The 19,354-nt window shown below is 43.8% G+C and overlaps 1 protein-coding gene and 1 long non-coding RNA gene across 4 annotated transcripts; one reads left to right on the plus strand and one right to left on the minus strand.

Annotated features, from left to right (window-relative positions):
- Positions 1-8,653, minus strand: LOC102970205 (respirasome Complex Assembly Factor 1). 3 transcript variants are annotated; one of them, XM_042980471.1, is made up of 4 exons: positions 8,200-8,653; positions 6,562-6,665; positions 1,804-1,933; positions 352-542 (listed from the first exon to the last, which is right to left on the minus strand). In XM_042980471.1, the coding sequence occupies exons 1-4, from the start codon at positions 8,338-8,340 to the stop codon at positions 501-503; spliced, it is 417 nt and encodes a 138-aa protein (XP_042836405.1). In that variant the 5' UTR covers positions 8,341-8,653; the 3' UTR covers positions 352-500. The 3 variants fall into 3 exon arrangements, with proteins under 3 accessions (XP_042836407.1, XP_042836405.1, XP_007077764.2); XM_007077702.3 differs by having other exon boundaries at positions 8,227-8,651; XM_042980473.1 differs by lacking the exon at positions 1,804-1,933 and having other exon boundaries at positions 1-542; positions 8,227-8,653.
- A 156-nt stretch (positions 8,654-8,809) lies between these two features.
- LOC122237215 lies at positions 8,810-15,856 on the plus strand. The gene is made up of 3 exons (XR_006215493.1): positions 8,810-9,261; positions 9,845-9,935; positions 15,823-15,856. It is a non-coding gene; the product is annotated as an uncharacterized LOC122237215 (long non-coding RNA).
- The last annotated feature ends 3,498 nt before the right edge of the window (positions 15,857-19,354 follow it).

Here is a 19,354-nt window from a genome sequence, read left to right on the forward strand (position 1 = left end):
TTCTCAATTAAAGATTTGATTTATTCAAGTATCTGAAAACATTCTACAATGGAAATTGTTATTAGATGGTGCCTGTACTGTGCTATGGACCACGCACATACTGCCATACTGTTTTCAGAAGACTTGAAATGCCACTGATAGTTTAAAAACTGTACACGTGATGGAGAAGTGAGGAAGACAATGTTTCATCCGGATCCAGAGGTGTATCAAATTGAACGACAGCTCCAGTCAGCAAACAGGTGTTTCATGATGATATCCAAGAAGAAATGGTTGGTGATGGACAATTCAGAAATGCTTCCCCAAAAGGTGGATGGTTCTTTAAAAAGTTTCAGATCACAACCCTTGCAGAAAACACTGACGCCCGACACGCTGATTCTTGGTCCAAGAAACATGGGTCTTTCAGGTTCCACATGGCTGGGGCGCCCCTACAATCATGTTTCTGTGCTGTAACTAGGAGGGTCCTTTGGACCGGACAGAGAGCGGGTGGGATCTGTATACCATCAGTCATAGTGGATGGCAGTGTAAAAAATGATCCAAATGACCTAGAGAGGAGACAAGCAATGTTTATAAGTCATCTGGGTCCACATGGGCCCCTATTCCACAAAACCAAAATGGCAAAGAATGTGTTGTGCATGGTGGGCTTCCCAGGGGCTATCCGATGCAATCTGCCTGAAAGCCCAAATAATCTCACTGAAATCAAGCTGTTTCTAACAGAGCCCAGGACAACCCACCAGTGCTCCAAAAGGGACCGTGGACAAGCTTCTCTTTCAACTAAAGAGCAACTGGAGCACCAGAAGTGGAGTTACAGATGTGGAAATGATACAGGTAAAGCAGACTATACTGCCAGTGTTAGGATCAGCAACAAATGTGAAAAACAAACCACCATCATACCCTGTCAGCTTCCTATCAAATAAACAGATTCTCAAAACTAGCTAGCTGTTCACTGCAATCTCCTGTGACCTTTATTTTATGTATATATACGCACACACATGCACATGCGCCCAGGCACCCCCACCCAGAGATTTTGATTTTGATTTGGACCAGAATCTAACATTTTTTTAAAAAATTAACTTTTGAGATATAATTCATATTTCATAATTTTCACCTTTAAAAATATGTAATACAAAAATAAAGCATACAATACAGAGGTTTTTAGTATATTCAGAATTGTGCAAAGATCACCACTAACTGATTCTGGAACACTTTAATCACCCTCAAAAGAAAACCTGTTTCCATTATCAGTTACTTCTCATATCCCTGCCCCCCACCCCACCCCTCCACCACTGGCAACCACTAATCTAATTTTATCTATATGGCTTTGCCTATTCTGGACATTTTTTATAAATGGAATCATATAACATGTTTTGTATCTGGCTTCTTACACTTAGCATAATGTTTTCAAAATTCATCAAAGTTGTAGTACTTGCAAGTACTTTATTCCTCTTTATGGTCTAATACTATATAAATATACAATATTTTATTTATTGATCAGGTAATGGTTGTTTGCGCTTTTCAGCTATTATGAATAAGGCCATAAACATATTTTTAAATGTTTCCCAGTTTCTACTATGCAGCCAGAGTTGAGAATCAGATGTAGAAACTGATGATTGGCCCTGATACCACAAGACTACACTGTACCACACCTAATCTTTTTAGACAACATGACTCACTAAAAGACATGCCCTCTCATCCCTGGAGCCTTTTGAAAAATGGTGCCACAATCAATCACAAAGTATAATCTAATCAGTGTGATCCCCTTGAGAAACAACAGGATTTGCTCTGTTATCTGTCAGCTACACATACCATGAACAAGGCAAAAGATGTCATAAACCCTTCCTTCGTGAGCTCCCATGTGCCACCATATTCTTCCTCATCTATCTGTAGGTAGTTGCTGAAGTAGAGGTACAGGACTCCCGCATTGATCAGGCAGAATCTGGAGGGGGAGGACAAGCACCAAACACAAACTGTGAGTTCAGAAGACTCAGAATTCCTACTACCACAGTCCAGCCTTACCAGGACACTCCCTGTTGCAGTTTACTATCTGTATCATGGGGGCAAGTGAAATAATACATGAGAACACCTAGGCCCTCAATGGAGCTGCCCAGTGGTTGAGCTAGAGACATAAAGCAACTTTTTTTTAATTGCCCAGCAAAAAAAAATCTTAAAAAAATTTTAAAGAACATAAAAGTTCTCCAAGCCCTCTCAGAGTAAGAGAAGGGTAGCTGAACAATCCCAAATACAACTAGTACCTGACATGGGCCTCCAAGTAGCTCCAGCTAGGGTGGGGGTGGCCATGGGACAAATAGGCTGCTGCTTCATGGCCTAGTGGAGCAAGTAAGCATGCTAAAGCAGCTCCTGCATTAATTCCCAATGGGAAACAATTTCTGGATATCCACTGTCTGCTACTGCACTTGATGCAGAGGTGAAATTGACAGTTCCTGCCCTCCCTTAGCTATCTACTTAGGGGCCCAAAACAGCAGTAAGCATGGAACTGAAACCAAAGGTTTGTGTGCACTTCCAGGAAGATCTTTGACCCCTGTATTTTATTATTTAACACTTAACAGACTGAGCCACCCAGGCACCCTTCATATTTTATTTAACAAATGAAGCACTTAGAATGCAGTAAGGTATAATGTATCACCCTGCTCTACTGATCTCTTGGTACAATAATCACGTAAAACTAATTTTCATAAAATGTGCTCCAGGCACATTGCTCCTGAAGGCTACTGTGGAAAAATGCGGAGAACTGGTCCCTCCTAATGGATGAAGAATGGGCTGGTGCGGGGCAGGGCTGTGTGATGATGCTGAGGAGTAGAAGGGGTACGGGGCAGACCCTGAGGCTATTTTAGCAAGGCGGGCTGAGATAGGGTATACATACATCAGAAGTCTAGTTTGGTTTTGTTTTTTTAAAGATTTTAAGTAATCTCTACACCCAATCTCAGGCTTGAACCCACAACCTTGAGATCAAGAGTTGCATGCTGTACTGGCTGAGTCTGCCAGGTACCTCAGAAGTCTAGTTTGTGAGTAGTTAAAGAGTATGGGCTTCCTCCTGAGTGGAAGGAACAGGAACTGGGAAAGTGGTTTAGACTTGTACCATGTTTTAGGACTTGAGCACAAATAAAATCTGAGGACAGGGACTGGGAAAATGGCTGAATGAGGCGGCAAAAGACCCAAAGGCTTCAAGCCTAAGGGTCTGGGAGTATAATATAATGGTTCTAGTAACAGAAGCAGGGAGTCAGGAAGAACAGAAGGTTTTTCTTGGATTTCATACAAAATACAGTCCTTGGCTTGACCATGTTGTAGCCACATCCTTGTCTTCTGCCAGAAATCTTGAGACCCAGCCAATCTGGCTGCCTCCCTCTGTCAGGAGTTTCATTTTGGACAGGCAGTTAGTGGTTCCAGAGATTACTAATGGGACTAAGAGACATCACTGTGGGACTCAGCTTAATAAGCTAGGGCTGGAGAATGAGACTCATTGAGAGTCTCTGGCTGTAAAAGTGGTTGCTTAGTAACATGAGATAGGGAAATATAAGGAAAAGAGGAGATAAGGAATGACAGAAAAGAGCTAGCATGGGCCCTGTCTTCCAAGGATCACACACTAATAGCAAGTCACAGAAACAAAGGCATTTAAATGTCTGGTGGTCACAGGAGAGGGGTCTGGAAAGGACTAGAGGGGCTCAAACTGAGCTCCAAGGATGGGCATAAATCCTATATTGTAAACGAGGGACGGAACTACACAGCAGATGTGTAGAAAAAGAAATTAATCTGCTGGTTTGGGGGTGGAGGGAAAACATTATAAAGACAACACTCCAATGCATTTTTAAAACTCTATCCTAAAAATTCCCATCGGAATTTTAACAAAATAATGATCTCTAAGAAATACTCGACTTGAGGGCTGGGAGGCTACACAACAACAGTAGTAACATATGACCCTGCTTTCAAGGACTAGTGGGAATTAATTTGTTTTAAAAAAATTTTAAGAAGCATTCATTGAGCACCTATTAATCATGATGCCAGGCTCTATAAGAGACAGGCAGGAAGGGATGGATAGTGCTCCTCTCAGATGATGCAAAACCTCAGCAACAGCAGAATGCTCACTGAGTTCTCAGGCAAATTATAATAAGAACAGAGGAAATGGTTTTACCTTAATGTGCCCTAACTGGTGGCCACACCAGAAATGAAGAGAAGCCAAGGTGGGGTCCAGAGGGCAGTCAAGGCAAGAAGTGGAGGAGAGGGTCACCAGAATGGAGCACCAAAGCAGTCCTGCCCTAAGCCCTGGCAACTGCGTCAGACAGATGGAAGAGAGGGAATGTGTGGAAAAATCAACGTCCTTGGTCCCTTTCCAAGAGCAAGGAAAAAGGTGCCAACCAAGGCGGGGGGGGATTCGTTTAGAGTGAGAGAAACTGGCTCTGGCAGGACAGCATGGGACCGAACCCCATGAAACAGGCAGTCCTCAGAAAGCGGCACTATGGGTGAGCCGCTCCAAGGTGAATTCATTCTCAAACACCTACTTTCCTTTTTTCTCAGCAGCCATTTTTAGCACTATGTAAAGCTAATCATAAGATTGCAGTGAACCATTTATGGAGTGCGTATGATGTACTAAGCAGTACATTTAGGAATTTACTTGCATGACCTCATTTAGTTTACACATCATTCTTATGAGGAAGAGACTTTTATTACCCCCTCTTAATGATGAGAGAATAGAGTCTGAGAGGTGAGACCAAAATTATACAGCTTGAATGTAGCAGAGCTAGAACCTGAATACATAACTTTCTACAGTTAGAGACCTCTGATCAGCTTAACTCATCTGCCACAGTGAAAAGGATACTAGACTAACTCTGGTCTTTGTTATATTCCCAGATTGGGTGACTTCAGAGAAATCTCTTAGGAATCCTGCAAAACTAGACAGGGGCAAAGAATCTGAACCACTTTTATCCTCTCCTAGAAAAGTGGCCTTGGGAAAGTGAGAGACTTCTTGCCTTTAGACTGCCTTCCCCCTTGCTCTGGCGTTTTATCTTCACTGCCTTTTCTTTAACAGAAAGCTCAAATGGGATGACGTGTATCTATATACCTCCTCTAATCTGGGAAAATCTCTATGAACCCTAGATCCTGTGTCTCCTCACCCTCACTCCGAACTCATCAGGTGTCCACTCCAGCAAAGTTAGGCAGAGCATAACATAAACTCTTAACTCCTTTCCTTGGACAAATGCTGTGCTCAGTATCATGAATCAAAAACCTTCTTAGTTAGAAGAGGAGAATGTACATTCCTTTTGGGTCATCTTCTGAAAAGACAAGGAACTCAAATGAGTTTGAAATCTGTTTCATCCTTTTCACCTAGGATGAGGGATTAAGAGATGTGATCACCTCTAAAACAACCAGTGTGATTTTCCATGAGTAAGGATCACAGTTTCTACTTCCTGTGTGAAAAAAAAAAGCTCACAGTCCTACCCATCCATTTCCTACTATAGTTTACCCACAATTCCTATCTTCAGACAACTCCCACACATCCTTTTAATTCAAGCTGGCGGGCATGTGTACTCGTCACTTTCAGTGGCTTGTTAACAGGCTGAGTCAAGACCACGGGCAGTGTCAGGCGTGCTGCCAGTGGTCACAGGAGCACAGTAAAAGGTGGAGGGCCCAACCTCCTCCTTTTTCACTACCTTTAAAAAGTAAGGATCTGAGGGGCACCTGGGTGGCTCAGTCGGTTAAGCGTCCAACTTTCGCTCAGGTCATGATCTCACCGCTCCTGAGTTCGAGCCCCATGTCGAACTCTGTGCTGATAGCTCGCAACTCAGATCCTGCTTCAGATTCTATCTCCGTCTCTCTGCCCCTCTCCTGCTTGTGTTCCCCACCCCCCCTCTCTCAGATATAAATAAAAAATTATTAAAAAAAAAACAACTTAAAAGTAAGGATCTGAAACAACTGCTGCCAAAGCCAAGATCCAGGACATCCAGCGCAGTGCCAGGTACAAGGGAGTGGTCATCAAATACAGAAGTTCCTCTACCTTCCAAATTCCCATAGGTACAAAGGTCATGCCAGAACTAGAAACTTGCCACCAACAGGTAATGCAGTAGCCTCTTGTGTGATCACTTTGGACCCATGAATAAATGGACTGGTCCAGCCTTCAGAAAGGTAACATATCTAAGTTAAGATGCTCCAGGCCTACTGAACTGAGGAGTGTTGCACTAGACCTATGAGTGCCATCATGGGGCCATTTTTTTTGCTTTTGTCACCTCACACATAGTCATTATAAAACAAAAACAAAAACACACCTCCAAAGTAGCAATAGCCTTTTCCCTAAAAAGGAAACAAATCTATATTTGAAAAGAAATGATGTCATGAAGGGGCACCTGGGTGGCTCAGTCAGTCATGCATCTGACTCTTAATTTCAGGTCAGGTCATAATCTCCTGGTTCATGGGGTCAAGCCCCGTGTCAGGCTCTGTGCCCACAGCGCCCCTCTCTGCCCTTCCCCAACTTGCACTTTCTCTCAAAATAAATAAACTTAAAAAAACAAAACAAAAGATACAATGAAAATGCCAAGATACCCAGCCAAGACTTACCCTGCTATTCCCAAGAAACCTCGCAAAGGTAACACTCCCCAAATTACACCTAGGACCACAGCAATGATCTGTCGGAACCAGTAGATCACATCTAAAAATTCGTCCTGTAGAAAAGAAAGAGAATGAATGTGTTATGTGTTCTTAGTGGGTGCCACATGAGAGCCTTCTGTAATAGGGGAGAAATAAAAAAGCTTGCTGCTAAACATATCTTCTGGAGACATTTCTCCAAGAGCAATGGTATGCGGTTTTCTGATCCTCACCTCTTATACTAAAACATGGTTTTTTAAAAAAAGAATACATTTAGTTATTTTAAGTGATGAATTCCAGGGCCTGTGTGCTAAAAAAATTTTTTAGAAAAATTACTATTTTTAGAAGCTTAAAAAATGAAATGGCTTGTGATGAAATGGCTGTGGTAACTGTCCTACTGGCCACAGAAAACTCTTATCTGATCCTTGGAGGAGAGACCCAGACAGACTATTCACAGGCAGACGGGCTAATTGTTAATCTACTCAGCACCATCTTCCTGCACCCTGAATTCTAAGTCACAAAGAAGGGTTGGAAACAAAAGTGCTGAAGGCAGGTGCCAGCATATCTAATTTTCATACAAGGACGTCGAAGACTCAGGTTTCTGACCTGCCCCAGACTGCAGAAACCGGTCCTTGTACAAGGGAAGAAAGAAATGACACAGCAGATCAGAAACGTTTTACAAGAGCTGGGCAGGGCTGGGGGCAGGACAAGGGCACCTTCAGGAAGTAGCTCCCATCCCCCCTTACAGGAACTCCAGGAAGGAAAACCCGCCTCATCAGTCCAGAAAAATAAGGGAAAGATTGCAAATATAATATACTTTTCAGGCCAACTGGAATCAAGCTGTTTGTGATGGTCCCTTCCTGATCAAGAAGCGGAGTTGGGGAGTACCTACACTCAGATCTTTTGAAAGTGTGTGACCAGTGAAAATATCTTGAAGCCCCAACCATTTCTCACACACATTTGGCGGTTTCCCCCTCTATCCCTCTCCCTCTCTCTTTCTCTCTCTCACACACACACACCCACACACACACATTCACCTCTGAGAAGTGGTCTTAATCTCCTCTCTCCCAATTATGCAGGCATTCAGTTTTTCTCATTAATAAAAAAGCAATGGCAATAGGCCTTATTACGTGCTAAACGCTTTAATGCACCACGGTACCCGCTTCAGAGCTGTTCTGAGAATTGAGGGAGATAATGCATGGAGAGCACCCGGCAGAAAATATTTAGTAGAGGACTGTTACCGTTACTATTCGTGGTAACGACCATATTTAGTTAATTCGGAGAAGACAAGCCACTTACTGAAGATCCTACTGGGAGTAAAAGGCGGAGATCGAATTCAGAAGCTCACTCTCGCCATTCAGGCACACGCCCTGCCCGCGGGTGGCAACTCCGCTGTTTCCCGCGTGACCCAGGCGGCTTCACCCTTAAACCACTCCGCGGTGAGTTCCGAGCCCGGCTGTCAGGCCCTGGCCCGCCAAGTTCGCCCCGACACCCTTGGGCCACCCGCTCCCCGCTCCGCAACACCCCAAACACTCAGCCGCGCCCGGACCGGAGACAGGGGCAGGCTCGGGCCTGTCCATTCGGCCCCGAGTCCCAGCCGGCTCCTCGCACCTGCGCCCTCGCCAGGTCGCATCGCACCTTGTCCTCCCAGGCCGCGTCGCTCCGCAGCACCTTGCTCCAAACAGAGACTTTGAGGGCCCCGTTGGCCAGCTGCGGCTGAGGCGGCTCCTCCTTTCGCCGCCCGCCGCTCATCCTCCCGTCGCGCCGCCCGGGCCGGGCCTGGGGCGCGCGGGCCAGGCCAAAAGGAGTCGGGGTCTGGGGTCTCGTGTCACGGCGCGCGGGGCGGCGGTAGCAGCGACAGAACCAGCGACTGGGTTCGGCGGCGCGCTGCGGCCGTCCTCACTTGGCCAGGACGCCGGCTCTGCTCGCTCACTCAGCCAAGACCTGGCGCGGCGGCGGAGGAGGAGCCACGCAGCGCCGCGCGTCCACCCGCAGACGAACACCACGCAGCCAATCGGTGGTAGGGCAGCCGTCTGTCGGAAAAGAGGAGCCGTCGCCTCGGCGCAAGCGCGCTACGCGTGACGGAAGTGACGTCAGGCTTCCGCTAGGCGCACGGTAGGGTGAGAGGGAAGGGACAATCTAGGTGGGGACGGTGACGCGAACGCGAGGAGGCGCTGTGGAGACTGAAGAACGGCGTTTGAGCAAAGAGGCGAGGTTAGACTCGCCTGGGCGTCGCCCAGCCTTTCCCTAGAGCAGCGGGACAGAACGCGGCCCTGTTTTCCTGGAGGCGTCCTTTGGAGGCCAAAACCGGCTCCCCGGGAGCCCCGAGCTGCTCAGGATGTAAACTGTCTTCTGTATTTAGCGTCTCATCGTGGCCCACCACCCTCTTTTGGCAAATGGAAGCCTTGAGAGGGATTTTCTCAGGCTAAGTGGCAAGTTGCAACCGGCTGAGGACTCCTGGGGCAGGGAGAAGCTTGGTGGGAGTCTAGAAAGTTCTTACTAGCTATCAGAATATCTGACTATTCAGTATTCTAAATATTGTGTCCTCTCTGTGTGCTAGGTCAGTGGTTCACAAAGTGTGTGTCTGGACCACCAGCAGCCACATCACCTAGGAACTTGATTAGAGATGCACATTCTCAGACCCCATCCCAGAATTGCGGAACCAGAAATTGTGTGAGTGGGGCCCATAATCAGCATTTTAATAAGCCCTCCAGGTGGTGCCGTGTTCATTGTGCTTTGTAATAAGTTGAGACCGAGACACATCACTTTTGTGTGGTGGGTTAATAGAGGCAAACTAACTTGCCCAGAATCACTCAACTAGTACTGGGCCTGTCAGACTTCAAAATTTGTGTTCTTAACCTTTAGCTTTCAGTGTCAAATGAGGTCAGAACATCCTTTGTATACCAACATTGATGGGTCGTTCTCCACCTTAGGTGAGAAACAGAATCTCTTAGGGAACTTCTTCAGAATTGTGGTTTTCAACCACAACTCGATTTCAAGATCCTGTTTCAATAGGTTGAGTGAGGCTGGACCCCAAAGGTGATATACACAGCAGCAGACATTACTCTATCTGGACCTGGCGAGAGGGCTGTATAGCTGACATGGGTGCACACCTTTAGTCCTCTAACTTTCACATGGATTTGGTTCTTTTCAGCCCTGCCTTTTTTCTGAACCATTTTCCCTCCATATGCAAAACTATGGTAAATCCTAACCAGCTCACTGGAAGTGTACCATTGGTATAAAATCTCTTTTACAGATTCCCTGGGGGCATGTAGTGCTGGAGACAAACTGATCATTCTGTCACAGAATGTTGGAAGAATACCTAGCCCACAGTCCAAGACAGAGAGGTAAGTTTTCAGTCTGCTGGGCCTGGTGGTAAAGGTTTGTAATGGGTTGGGAAAAACTGAGTTCTGAGGGAAGAGTAGGAGGAGTTAAGGGGAAAAGGGAGAGGAAGAGAGCGTTCCAGGAGATGAAACCATGTCAGTTAATGGTAGAGAAACCACAAGTTGGGAAGGAGTGGGAACGGTATGCTGAAGAATTTGTTTTTGTTTTTTCCAGTTTTATTGAAAAATAATTGACATGCATCACTGTGTAAGTTTAAGGCCTATAGCATGATGATTTGATTTACATATATTGCAAAATGATCATTACAATAGGTTCAGCTAATCTCCCATCTTCTCATATAGATACAATGAAAAGAAAGAAGAAAATTATGGAATTTTTTCTTTATGAGGAGAACTCTTAGGATTTATTCTTTTCTATTTTTATTTATTTATTTATTTATTTATTTATTTATTTATTGAGAGAGAGCGAGAGTAGGAGCGGGAGAGGGGCAGAGGAAGAGGGAGAGAGAATCCCAAGCAGGCTCTTCAATGGGTATGGCTTGATCTCACCACTGTGAGACGGGGACCTGAACCAAAACCAAGAGTCGGATGCTTAACTGACTGAGCCACCAAGGTGCACCAGGATTTATTCTTAATTTTCCTATATATCAATACATCATTCTTAACTATAGTCATCATGTTGTATATTATATCTCTACTACTTATTTATCTCAACTGGAAACTTGTATCTTTTAACCACCTTCCTCCATTTCTCCCTCTGGTAACCACAAGTCTGAGCTCTTTTTCTGTGAATTTGTTTTTTAAGATTCCACACGTAAGTGAGATCATAAAGTGTTTTTCTTTCTCCATCTGACTTACTTCACTTAGCATAATACAAAGTCCATACATGTTGTCATAAATAGTCAGACTTGTTCTTTTGTGGATGAATAATATTCCGTGATGTGTATACTGCAACTTCTTTATCCATTCATTTGTTGATGGACACTCAGGTTGTTTCCATGCCTTGGCTATCGTAAATAATGCTGCTATGAATATGAGGGCACAGATATCTTTTTGAGTTAGTGTTTGTATTTCCTTATTTCTTAGTATTGTATATTCCCAGAAGTGGAATTGCTGGATCATATGGTAGTTCTACTTTTAATTTTTTGAAGATCCTTCATACTGTTTTCCATAGTGGCTGCACCAATTTAAATTCCCACCAACAGCAGACAAGGAAGGATTCACTTTTCTCCACATCCACATCAGCATTTGTTATCTCTTATCTTTTTTATGATGGCCATGAATAAATTATTTTTATCCCAAGGATGGAGGAAGTCACATAAAGGATTTGAACAGGGACACTTAACTTTTCAGATTGGTATCTCAGCAAGATCGTTCTGGCTGCTATTAGGAGGACAGGATCAGAGTGGGAGACTAGTTTAGACTGTTAAAGTTACTCAAGGGATATGGTGGAGCACTGAAAATGGAGAAAATTGGAATAAAACAGTTAATTCTGTTTTTAAAAATGTTTACTTATTTTTGAGAGACAGAAGAGCATGAGCAGGGGAGGGGCAGATAGAGACAGGGACAAAAGGATCCAAAGTGGGCTCTGTGTTGACAGAAGTCAGCCCAGTGAGGGGCTTGAACTGATGAATCATGAAACCATGAGCTGAGCCAAAGTCATATGCTTAACCAACAGAGTCACTCAGGCACCCTGTTAACTCTTTTTTAAACGTATTTTTTTTTTACTTGCTGTAAAATGTACATAACAAAATGTACCATTCCTAAGTGTATAGTTTGCTGGCACAGTGAAGTACATTTACTTTATTGTGCAGCTGTCACCACCATCCATTTTCAGAACTCTTTCATCTTGCAAAACTGAAAGTTTTGTACCCAGGAAACTGTTAACTCCCCATTCTCTCTTTACCCTGGCCCCCAACGACTCCTCTACTTTCTGTCCCTAAATTTGACTAAGTACTTCTGTAAGATTAGAGTCACACAGTGCCCTTTTCTGATTGGTTTATTTCAGTTACCATACTGTCTTCAGGATTCATCCGTGTTGTAGCATGTGTCAGAATTTCCTTCCTTTTTTCTTTCTTTTTAAAAAAACTTATTCATTTATTTGCAGGGTGGCGGGGGAGGGCAGAGGGAGGGAGAGAGAGAGAATCCCAAGCAGGCTCCCTGATGTCAGCACAGAGCTGGATGTGGGCTCAATGCAGGATCCCATGAACCTGAGAGATCATGACCTGAGCCAAAATCAAGAGTCTGATGCTCAACTGATTGAGTCACCCAGGCACCCCAAAATTTCCTTCCTTTTTAAGGCTGAATAATAACTGTTACATGTTTGTTAGATGTTCATTGTATATATTGCTAACCTTAAAAATAAAACTGTTACTTATTTTACCAGCAAAAATGAGTTTATTTAGGAATAGCAGAGTATTGCAGTTTGGACATGCAGACTACAGCAAAACCAAAGGCAAGTACAGAAAACAAAGGAGAGAAACTCGCTTTTATAGACTAAAGGAAAGGAAGTTGGGAGGGGCTTTTATAAACAAAAAAGTCTGGTAGAGTAGGTTAAGAGTTTGAAGTATAGTGTTTTTTCATTGGCTGCAAGTTGTAACAGTCTCTCTCTCCTTGACTGGGCTGTTGCTGGGCAAGGAGAAACTTTTTCTCCTTGGGAATGCAAGGTATGTCTCTGTTGGGGTCTGCAGTTGATGAGGACTGATAGGGTGTGAGAGCTCCTCCTGTAGGCCTCCCAGTTCCATTATTTATTTAGTTAGTTAGTTACTAATTTTTTAAGTCATCTGTACATTAATTAATTAATTAATTAATTTACTTTTTAAGTAATCTGTACATCTAATGTGGAGCTTGAACTCACAAGCTCCTGAGATCAAACAAGAGTTGCACACTCCACCTATTGAGTCAGCCAAGCGCCCCCCAACTCCACTTTAAATGAGGTTTCCTGGGGTTCCTGGGTGGCTACACCATTTTGCATTTGTACCTACAGTACACAAGAGTTCCAATTTCTCCACGTTCCCATCCATACTTGTTTTCTGTGTTGTTAGAAAAAAATTTTTTTTAACCTTTATTCATATTTTGAGAGACAGAGCATGAGTGGGGGAGGGGCAGAGAGAGAGGGAGGCACAGAATCTGAAGAAGGCTCCAGGCTCTGAACTGACAGCACAGAGCCCGACATGGGGCTCAAACTCACAGACCGTGAGATCATGACCTGAGCTGAAGTCGGATGCTTAACTGACTGAGCCACCCAGGTACCCCCTGTGTGTGTTTTTTTTAATAATAGTCAACCTAATGGATGTGAAGTGGTATCTCATTGTGATTTTTATTTGCATTTCCCTAATGATTAGTGATGTTGAGCATCTTTTCGTGTGCCCATTTTTGTGTATCTTTGGAAAAATGTCTATTCTAGACCCTTACCCGGTTTTTGAGTCGAGTCATTTATGTTTTTTGTTGTTGAGTTGTAGGAGTTCTTGATATTCTGGATATTAATATATGTATTCTGGATATTGATCCCTTATCCCTTATGTAATTTGCAAATATTTTCTATTTTGTGGGTTGCCTTTTTACTCTGTTGATAGTAGAGTCAATTGATACACAAAAGTTTTTAATTTTGGAGGCACCTGGCTGGCGCAGTGGTAGAGCATGTGACTTTTGATCTTGGAGTCAGGAGTTCAAGCCCTAAGTTGGGTGTGGAGCCCACTCAAAAAAAAAAAAAGTCATTGATATTTTGATAGAGATTGTTGTGAATCTGTAGTAGGTAAGTCTTCCAATTCATGAACATGAGATATTTTCCATTTATTTTTATCTTCCTCAATTTCACTCAGCACTGTTTTATAGTTTTCAGTGCATGAGTCTCACTTTGGTTAATTCTTAACTATTTTATTCTTTTTTGATGCTATTATAAATTGTTTTTTAATTGCCCTTTTGGGTTGTGTATAGAAACACAACTGATTTTTCTTTTTTTTTTTTTAATAGACTCTTTTTTTTTATTATTTTTTTTAACATTTATTTTTGAGACAGAGAGAGAGACAGAGCATGAACAGGGGAGGGGCAGAGAGAGAGGGAGACACAGAATCTGAAACAGGCTCCAGGCTCTGAGCTGTCAGCACAGAGCCCAACACAGGGCTCGAACTCACGGACCGTGAGATCATGACCTGAGCCGAAGTCGGCCGCTTAACCGACCAAGCCACCCAGGCGCCCCCACAACTGATTTTTCTGTGCTGATTTTGTATCCTGCAACTTTGCTGAATCCATTTATTCTTTTTTTATTTTGGAGTCTTTATATATGATTCTCTATATATAATCATATCATCTGCAAAGAGATAACTTTATGTTTTGCAAGAAAAGAGTTAATTCTTTTTATGTCTTATTGTATTATATTGTGAAGCTCTGCTCTTAACTCTGAGATTCATTAAGTTTGTGATTACGTGGTGGTGGGGATGTCCAGAAAGTTATACTTGGAAGGGTCCTCAGATCCAGTCCAGCCCAGCGTCACACAGCAAGTTAGAGGTTCAATAGGCATCTGAAACCTCATCTGTGTTACTCTTAGCTTTGTAGGAGCCCACAAAACCACACTAGGAGCTAGCTTGGAGAGCCCTTGCCTAGAGGGTACTTATGGGACTGAGACTTGATCCCTTTTTGCTTTCACCCAAGGTTTCCTTATCTTAGGAAGTGGGGAGTCTGGCTGAATCCCAGTGCATCCATCTGGTTAAAATAAACATCCTGGGTGGTCTAAGATGGAAAAGAACTTGATGAAGAGTCAGATTTGGAAGTGGGAGAGAGATTTGGAAGTAGGACAGATTTTGCCTTTGTGAGGTTGCCTTTTTAAGCACCAGTTAAACACATGATCTCAGCTTTGGGAATGAATATGTCCTCTCAGCTGAATGCCTCTATACCACTACTAGCTGCTTGTAGTAGGGTTTGGAGAGGAAGGTGTGCTCTGAGGGGTAAGATTGAGGGCCCTAGACAGGCAGATGGAGTCACAGAAATCAGAAGAGTCCTGCAGGGAAAAAAACCACAAGCCGTGGAAAGAGCATCCGCTGTGAAGTAGAGGTCTGAGTTTGTATCCACATCTCTTTTTGCCTACAGCCAATGTTTTACTAGTACTTACTGGGTTCTTAGTAGGTGCCAAACATTACTAAACGTTTTACATGTTTTCCTCCAAAAGTTGTCTGGGCTTTTAACCACTATACTGAACTCTTCTCTTTTACGTTTAAAACTTTTCTACAGTAGGGGCACCTAGATGGCTCAGTTGGTTAAATGACAGTTTTGAGTTTGGCTCAGGTCCTGATCTCACAGTTGGCGATGTTGAGCCCCACATTGTGCTGTGCATTGACAGCACAGAGTCTGCTTGGGATTCTCTTTCTCCCTCCCTCTCTGCCCTTCCCTCTGCTTGCACATGCGTTCTCTCTCAAAGTAAATAAACAAACATTAAATTTTTTTTTTCTACAGTAAATGTGGATTATTTATGTAATTAAAATGATAATCTCAGGAAGGCTACACTTGACCTTCAGGCTACCATGGACTCCTGGGAGCTGAGGGCAAGTAAAATGGTTTGGTGGGGGGAGGGGTAAACTACTTGGTGGTACCCTTCTTCCTCTCATCTTATAACTTTGAAAGATAAGGTGCTGTCTTAACCTAGCAGCTTCCTTGGGATAAGTCAGCGTCCTGATTATAAATGATCAGGTTTCTGAAGCAACAGCATGAGACTCCTGTGGCATAAGTGAAGAGTGAAGATTCCTGGACTCTCTGGGGGTGAGGTCTGGGAATTTGCATTTTAGTAAGCTCTCCTGACACAACGACTGTGATGATCTTCATACATATTAAGGCTTGAGAATTACTTCTCTGGGTACTTTGTTCAAGTTCTGCCACTTTTTTTTTCTTTTTTTTAAAGTAGGCTTCATGTCCAGCATAGAGCCCAACGCAAGGCTTGAACTCACAACCCTGAGATCAACACGTGAGCTGAGATCAAGAGTTGGATGCTTAAATCAACTGAGCCACCCAAGCACTTCCAGTTCTGCCACTTAAAAGCTGTGCGGTATGAGGCAAGTTATTTTTACAGTTGTTTTACTCTCAGCCCTGTGCTGAAAGGCCAAATAATAATATACAGTAACAAAAACATATTATCTTGGGGGGTGCCTGACTGGCTCAGTAGGTGGAATGTGCAACTCTTGATCTCAGAGTTGTGAGTTTGAGTCCCACATTGGTTGTAGAGATTACTTAAAAAAATAAAATCTTGGGGCACCCGGGTGGCTCAGTCAGTTAAGCATCCGACTTCAGGTCAGGTCATGATCTCATGGTTCATGAGTTTGAGCCCCACATCAGGCTTTATGCTGCTGACAGCTCAGAGCCTGGAGCCTGTTTCAGATTCTGTGTCTCCCTTTCTTTGCCCCTCCACCACTCATGCTCTGTATGTCTCTCAAAAATAAACAAACATGGAAAAAAACCCATAAAATCTTTAACCCACTCCCCAAATATGGATTATCCTAGTTCATCCTCCTAAGAGGTAATTATTACTATGCCCGTTTTATTGATGTGGAAACTGAAGTTTGGAATGGTAAATTGAGGCCTATGATCATGACAGCTAGTTAGGTGACAGAGCCAGAATTGGAATGCAGGTTTAGATTATAGAGAAGTGCTTTGGAAACCAGTAGCATTGAGAGCAATGATGATTATTTCCACATCCCCGCTGAATTCCAGACCTTATTCTCTACAGCTCCAGTGGCTAACACAGTGAGGTTATAGCACACCAAGGCAGGCTAAGCCCCTCCCCTCTGGAGTTTTCCCATTAGCAGTTTCTAAACTAGAGTGTACTTTAATTTTTGTTATTATTTTTAGTAGTCTTACCCCCAACACGGGGCTAGAACTCATGACCCCAAGATCAAGAGTCACATGCTCCATTAACTGAGCCAGCCAGGTGCCCCTAGAAATGCAATTATATATTTTTTGAGTTTATTTATTTGAGAGAGAGAGCACACACCCATGCACATGAACTGGGGAGAGGTAGAGAGGGAGAGATAAAATCCCAAACAGGATTCTCCAGTGTAGAGCCTGACTCGGGGCTTGAACTTAGGAACCATGAGATCATGACCTGAGCCAAAATCAAGAGTTAGATGCTCAACCAGCTGAGCCAATATGCACCACCTCAGAAATGCATTTTAAAGCTTTTTTCTAAGTGGGACTGTTACAGGAAAGGTAGATGTCTTTAGACAACATTTCTAGCTTCAGAGGAGAGGGGTCCTAGCCGCATTGTCCCTGTCAACTTTCTCTAGTGCTTGCTTACTCCAGGGTTTATCAGTTTGAAGCTTGATGTGCAAGACGCTTTTGGTTTCAGTTCTTTGAAAATGGAATACTTTGAAAAGTGTAAGAAGCCATCTCTCCTAAGGCAGTCAAGCCATCCACTCCCCCTTTTAGGGGAATATTAATATTAACTTTCCAGATGAAAATGAGTATTAAATTTATTTTGAAGAGCCCTTCCAGCATGTTTCTATTCTGTCAAGCCCTAGGGCCAAGTGTCTAGTTTGAGGGACACTGAGAGAAGGAAGTGGAAAACCAGGCTCTTGGATGAATGGATAAACTCAAGCTGGGGCTCTTTAATCTGGGGATCATGAATGGCGGGGGGCATCATCTCCAAATTTCTAAAGGGGAGTGACCTGTGAGAGATTCAGTAACTCCATCTAGGTCTACTGGAATCAGGAAGAAGCTGATTTAGTTCTTTAGAAGATACTTCTAGTGCTTAGCCCAAACCATGTTAGTTGAATGCCAGCAGGCAGTGAACTGCCCATCACTAGTTCAAATAAAGTCCAGGTAGATGTCAGGGTTACCTTCAAGCAAGACAGACTTGAATTTAGATCCTAGCTGCATTTAATACTGGCTGTATAAATACAGTTCAGGCAAGTAACTTAACCAACCCCCAGTTTCTTTACCTCCGCAAAGGGCATCTCACTTCTTTCACGTGTGTATAAAAATTAAAGCAATAATGAATACTGCGAACACTGTGTAGGCCCGGGCATAAAGCAAGACCCTTTACGGCTTCAGTCCTTGATTTGGCAGCATTTGGGCTGCAATTAAGTGTACAGTCATTTCATTATGAAATAAATGAAACCTACAGCTAGCTTAAGCAAAAAAGGGGAATTTAGTAGCTTACATAATAGGGAAGTCCAGAGGTGGTACCACTTTCAGACATGACTAGAGCATCCATTTCATCTCTGCCTTTTTGTGTGTGCTGGCATCATACTGCAGTCCTGGGCTTTCCTCGCTGGTTGAGGGGGAGGATAAATTTGCTAGCTCCCTAAGTTCCCTCACCACTCAACAACCTCAAAGCCTGACTATCCCAGGGAAGACTGGTTCAGCTTGGGATGCATATGCTCCCTGCACACTGTGATGAATGGGATATGGAACAGGACTGAAGCCAAGGAAATAAGGACATAGGGCGTACAACACTTACAGGTGGCTACTAGAGGGAGGGGAAAGCAATAAGGCCTAGTAAGAACTCAGCAATTGCCCTATCTCCAGGCTGGGCCCAGGGTCATGGTGGGTCAATCTGTTTCTGCTTTAAAAAACAAAACAAAAACCAAAAACAAACTTTATTTGACAAAAGACAAAATCAAAAGTTATTTACAGTAGTTTTTTGCTCAAATAATTCAACGGGATAACTGTCTTCTCCAGGTTTATCTCACAACCGAACCAAGCAGAGGCTGCCCCACCCCCAGCCTCCCCATCTTGCACAAGGGGGGAATGCCAACCAGAATTCAGCAGCATGGCTCCCTCACCCCTCACCACCTCTACCGCTCAGTGCACCACCCCAGCCCGACACACTTCCAGGGTCCCTTGCTAAAAGCATCTCCCAACAGTCACACTAGACCTGGGCTCACACATGTGGGTGGGGTAGAAGAAGCTGGGCAAACAGCAACTTCAACTAATTTTGAAGGTGCTATGTTCTTTCTTTCCCAGCTGGGCCTCAGGAGGGTGAGGATCCCTGATCCCCCTGGGACATGCAAGGAGGCAGTGGGATGGCAAAAGAGAGAGCCTAGGAAACTTGCCCACTCAGAGCAAAGCTCCATCTCCTTAAATAACCAATCCCCATTCCCACAGCAATGGGTAGGCTGAGCTACTGAGAAGTTGGGTAGCCTCCCTGAAAACTTCAGGGATCATCCCAGAAAGGACAGAACACATGTTGCTGCCTTTCTTCTGGCCAGGTCCACCCAAGTCAGTCACTCCCCAGGAATCTCCCCCTTGTGTCTGACTTGGCAACTTCAGGAAACTACAGGCTGGGGGCTCCTGACTGGTCTTTTGGCCCAGTAACAATGTTATTCGGAACAAAAATATTTTGGCTAATAATAACCTAGGATTAGTGTTTCTTAGGATATATAAAAAGATGGGGCATATTGCTGTTGAATGCTGTCAGCAGTGAGACAGCAAAATAA

This window comes from Panthera tigris, chromosome A3, assembly GCF_018350195.1.
Source record: "Panthera tigris isolate Pti1 chromosome A3, P.tigris_Pti1_mat1.1, whole genome shotgun sequence".
NCBI classification, from domain to species: Eukaryota; Metazoa; Chordata; class Mammalia; order Carnivora; family Felidae; genus Panthera; species Panthera tigris.

Coding starts and splice junctions, on each gene's coding strand:
- LOC102970205 (XM_042980473.1), bottom strand. CDS start 8,340: ATGAGCGGCGGGCGGCGAAAGGAGGAGCCGCCTCAGCCGCAGCTGGCC. Junction 6,666..8,226: donor ACGCGGCCTGGGAGGACAAG/GTGCGATGCGAC, acceptor TCTTTTCTACAG/GACGAATTTTTAGATGTGAT. Junction 543..6,561: donor GGTTTCTTGGGAATAGCAGG/GTAAGTCTTGGC, acceptor TCTCCTCTCTAG/GTCATTTGGATCATTTTTTA.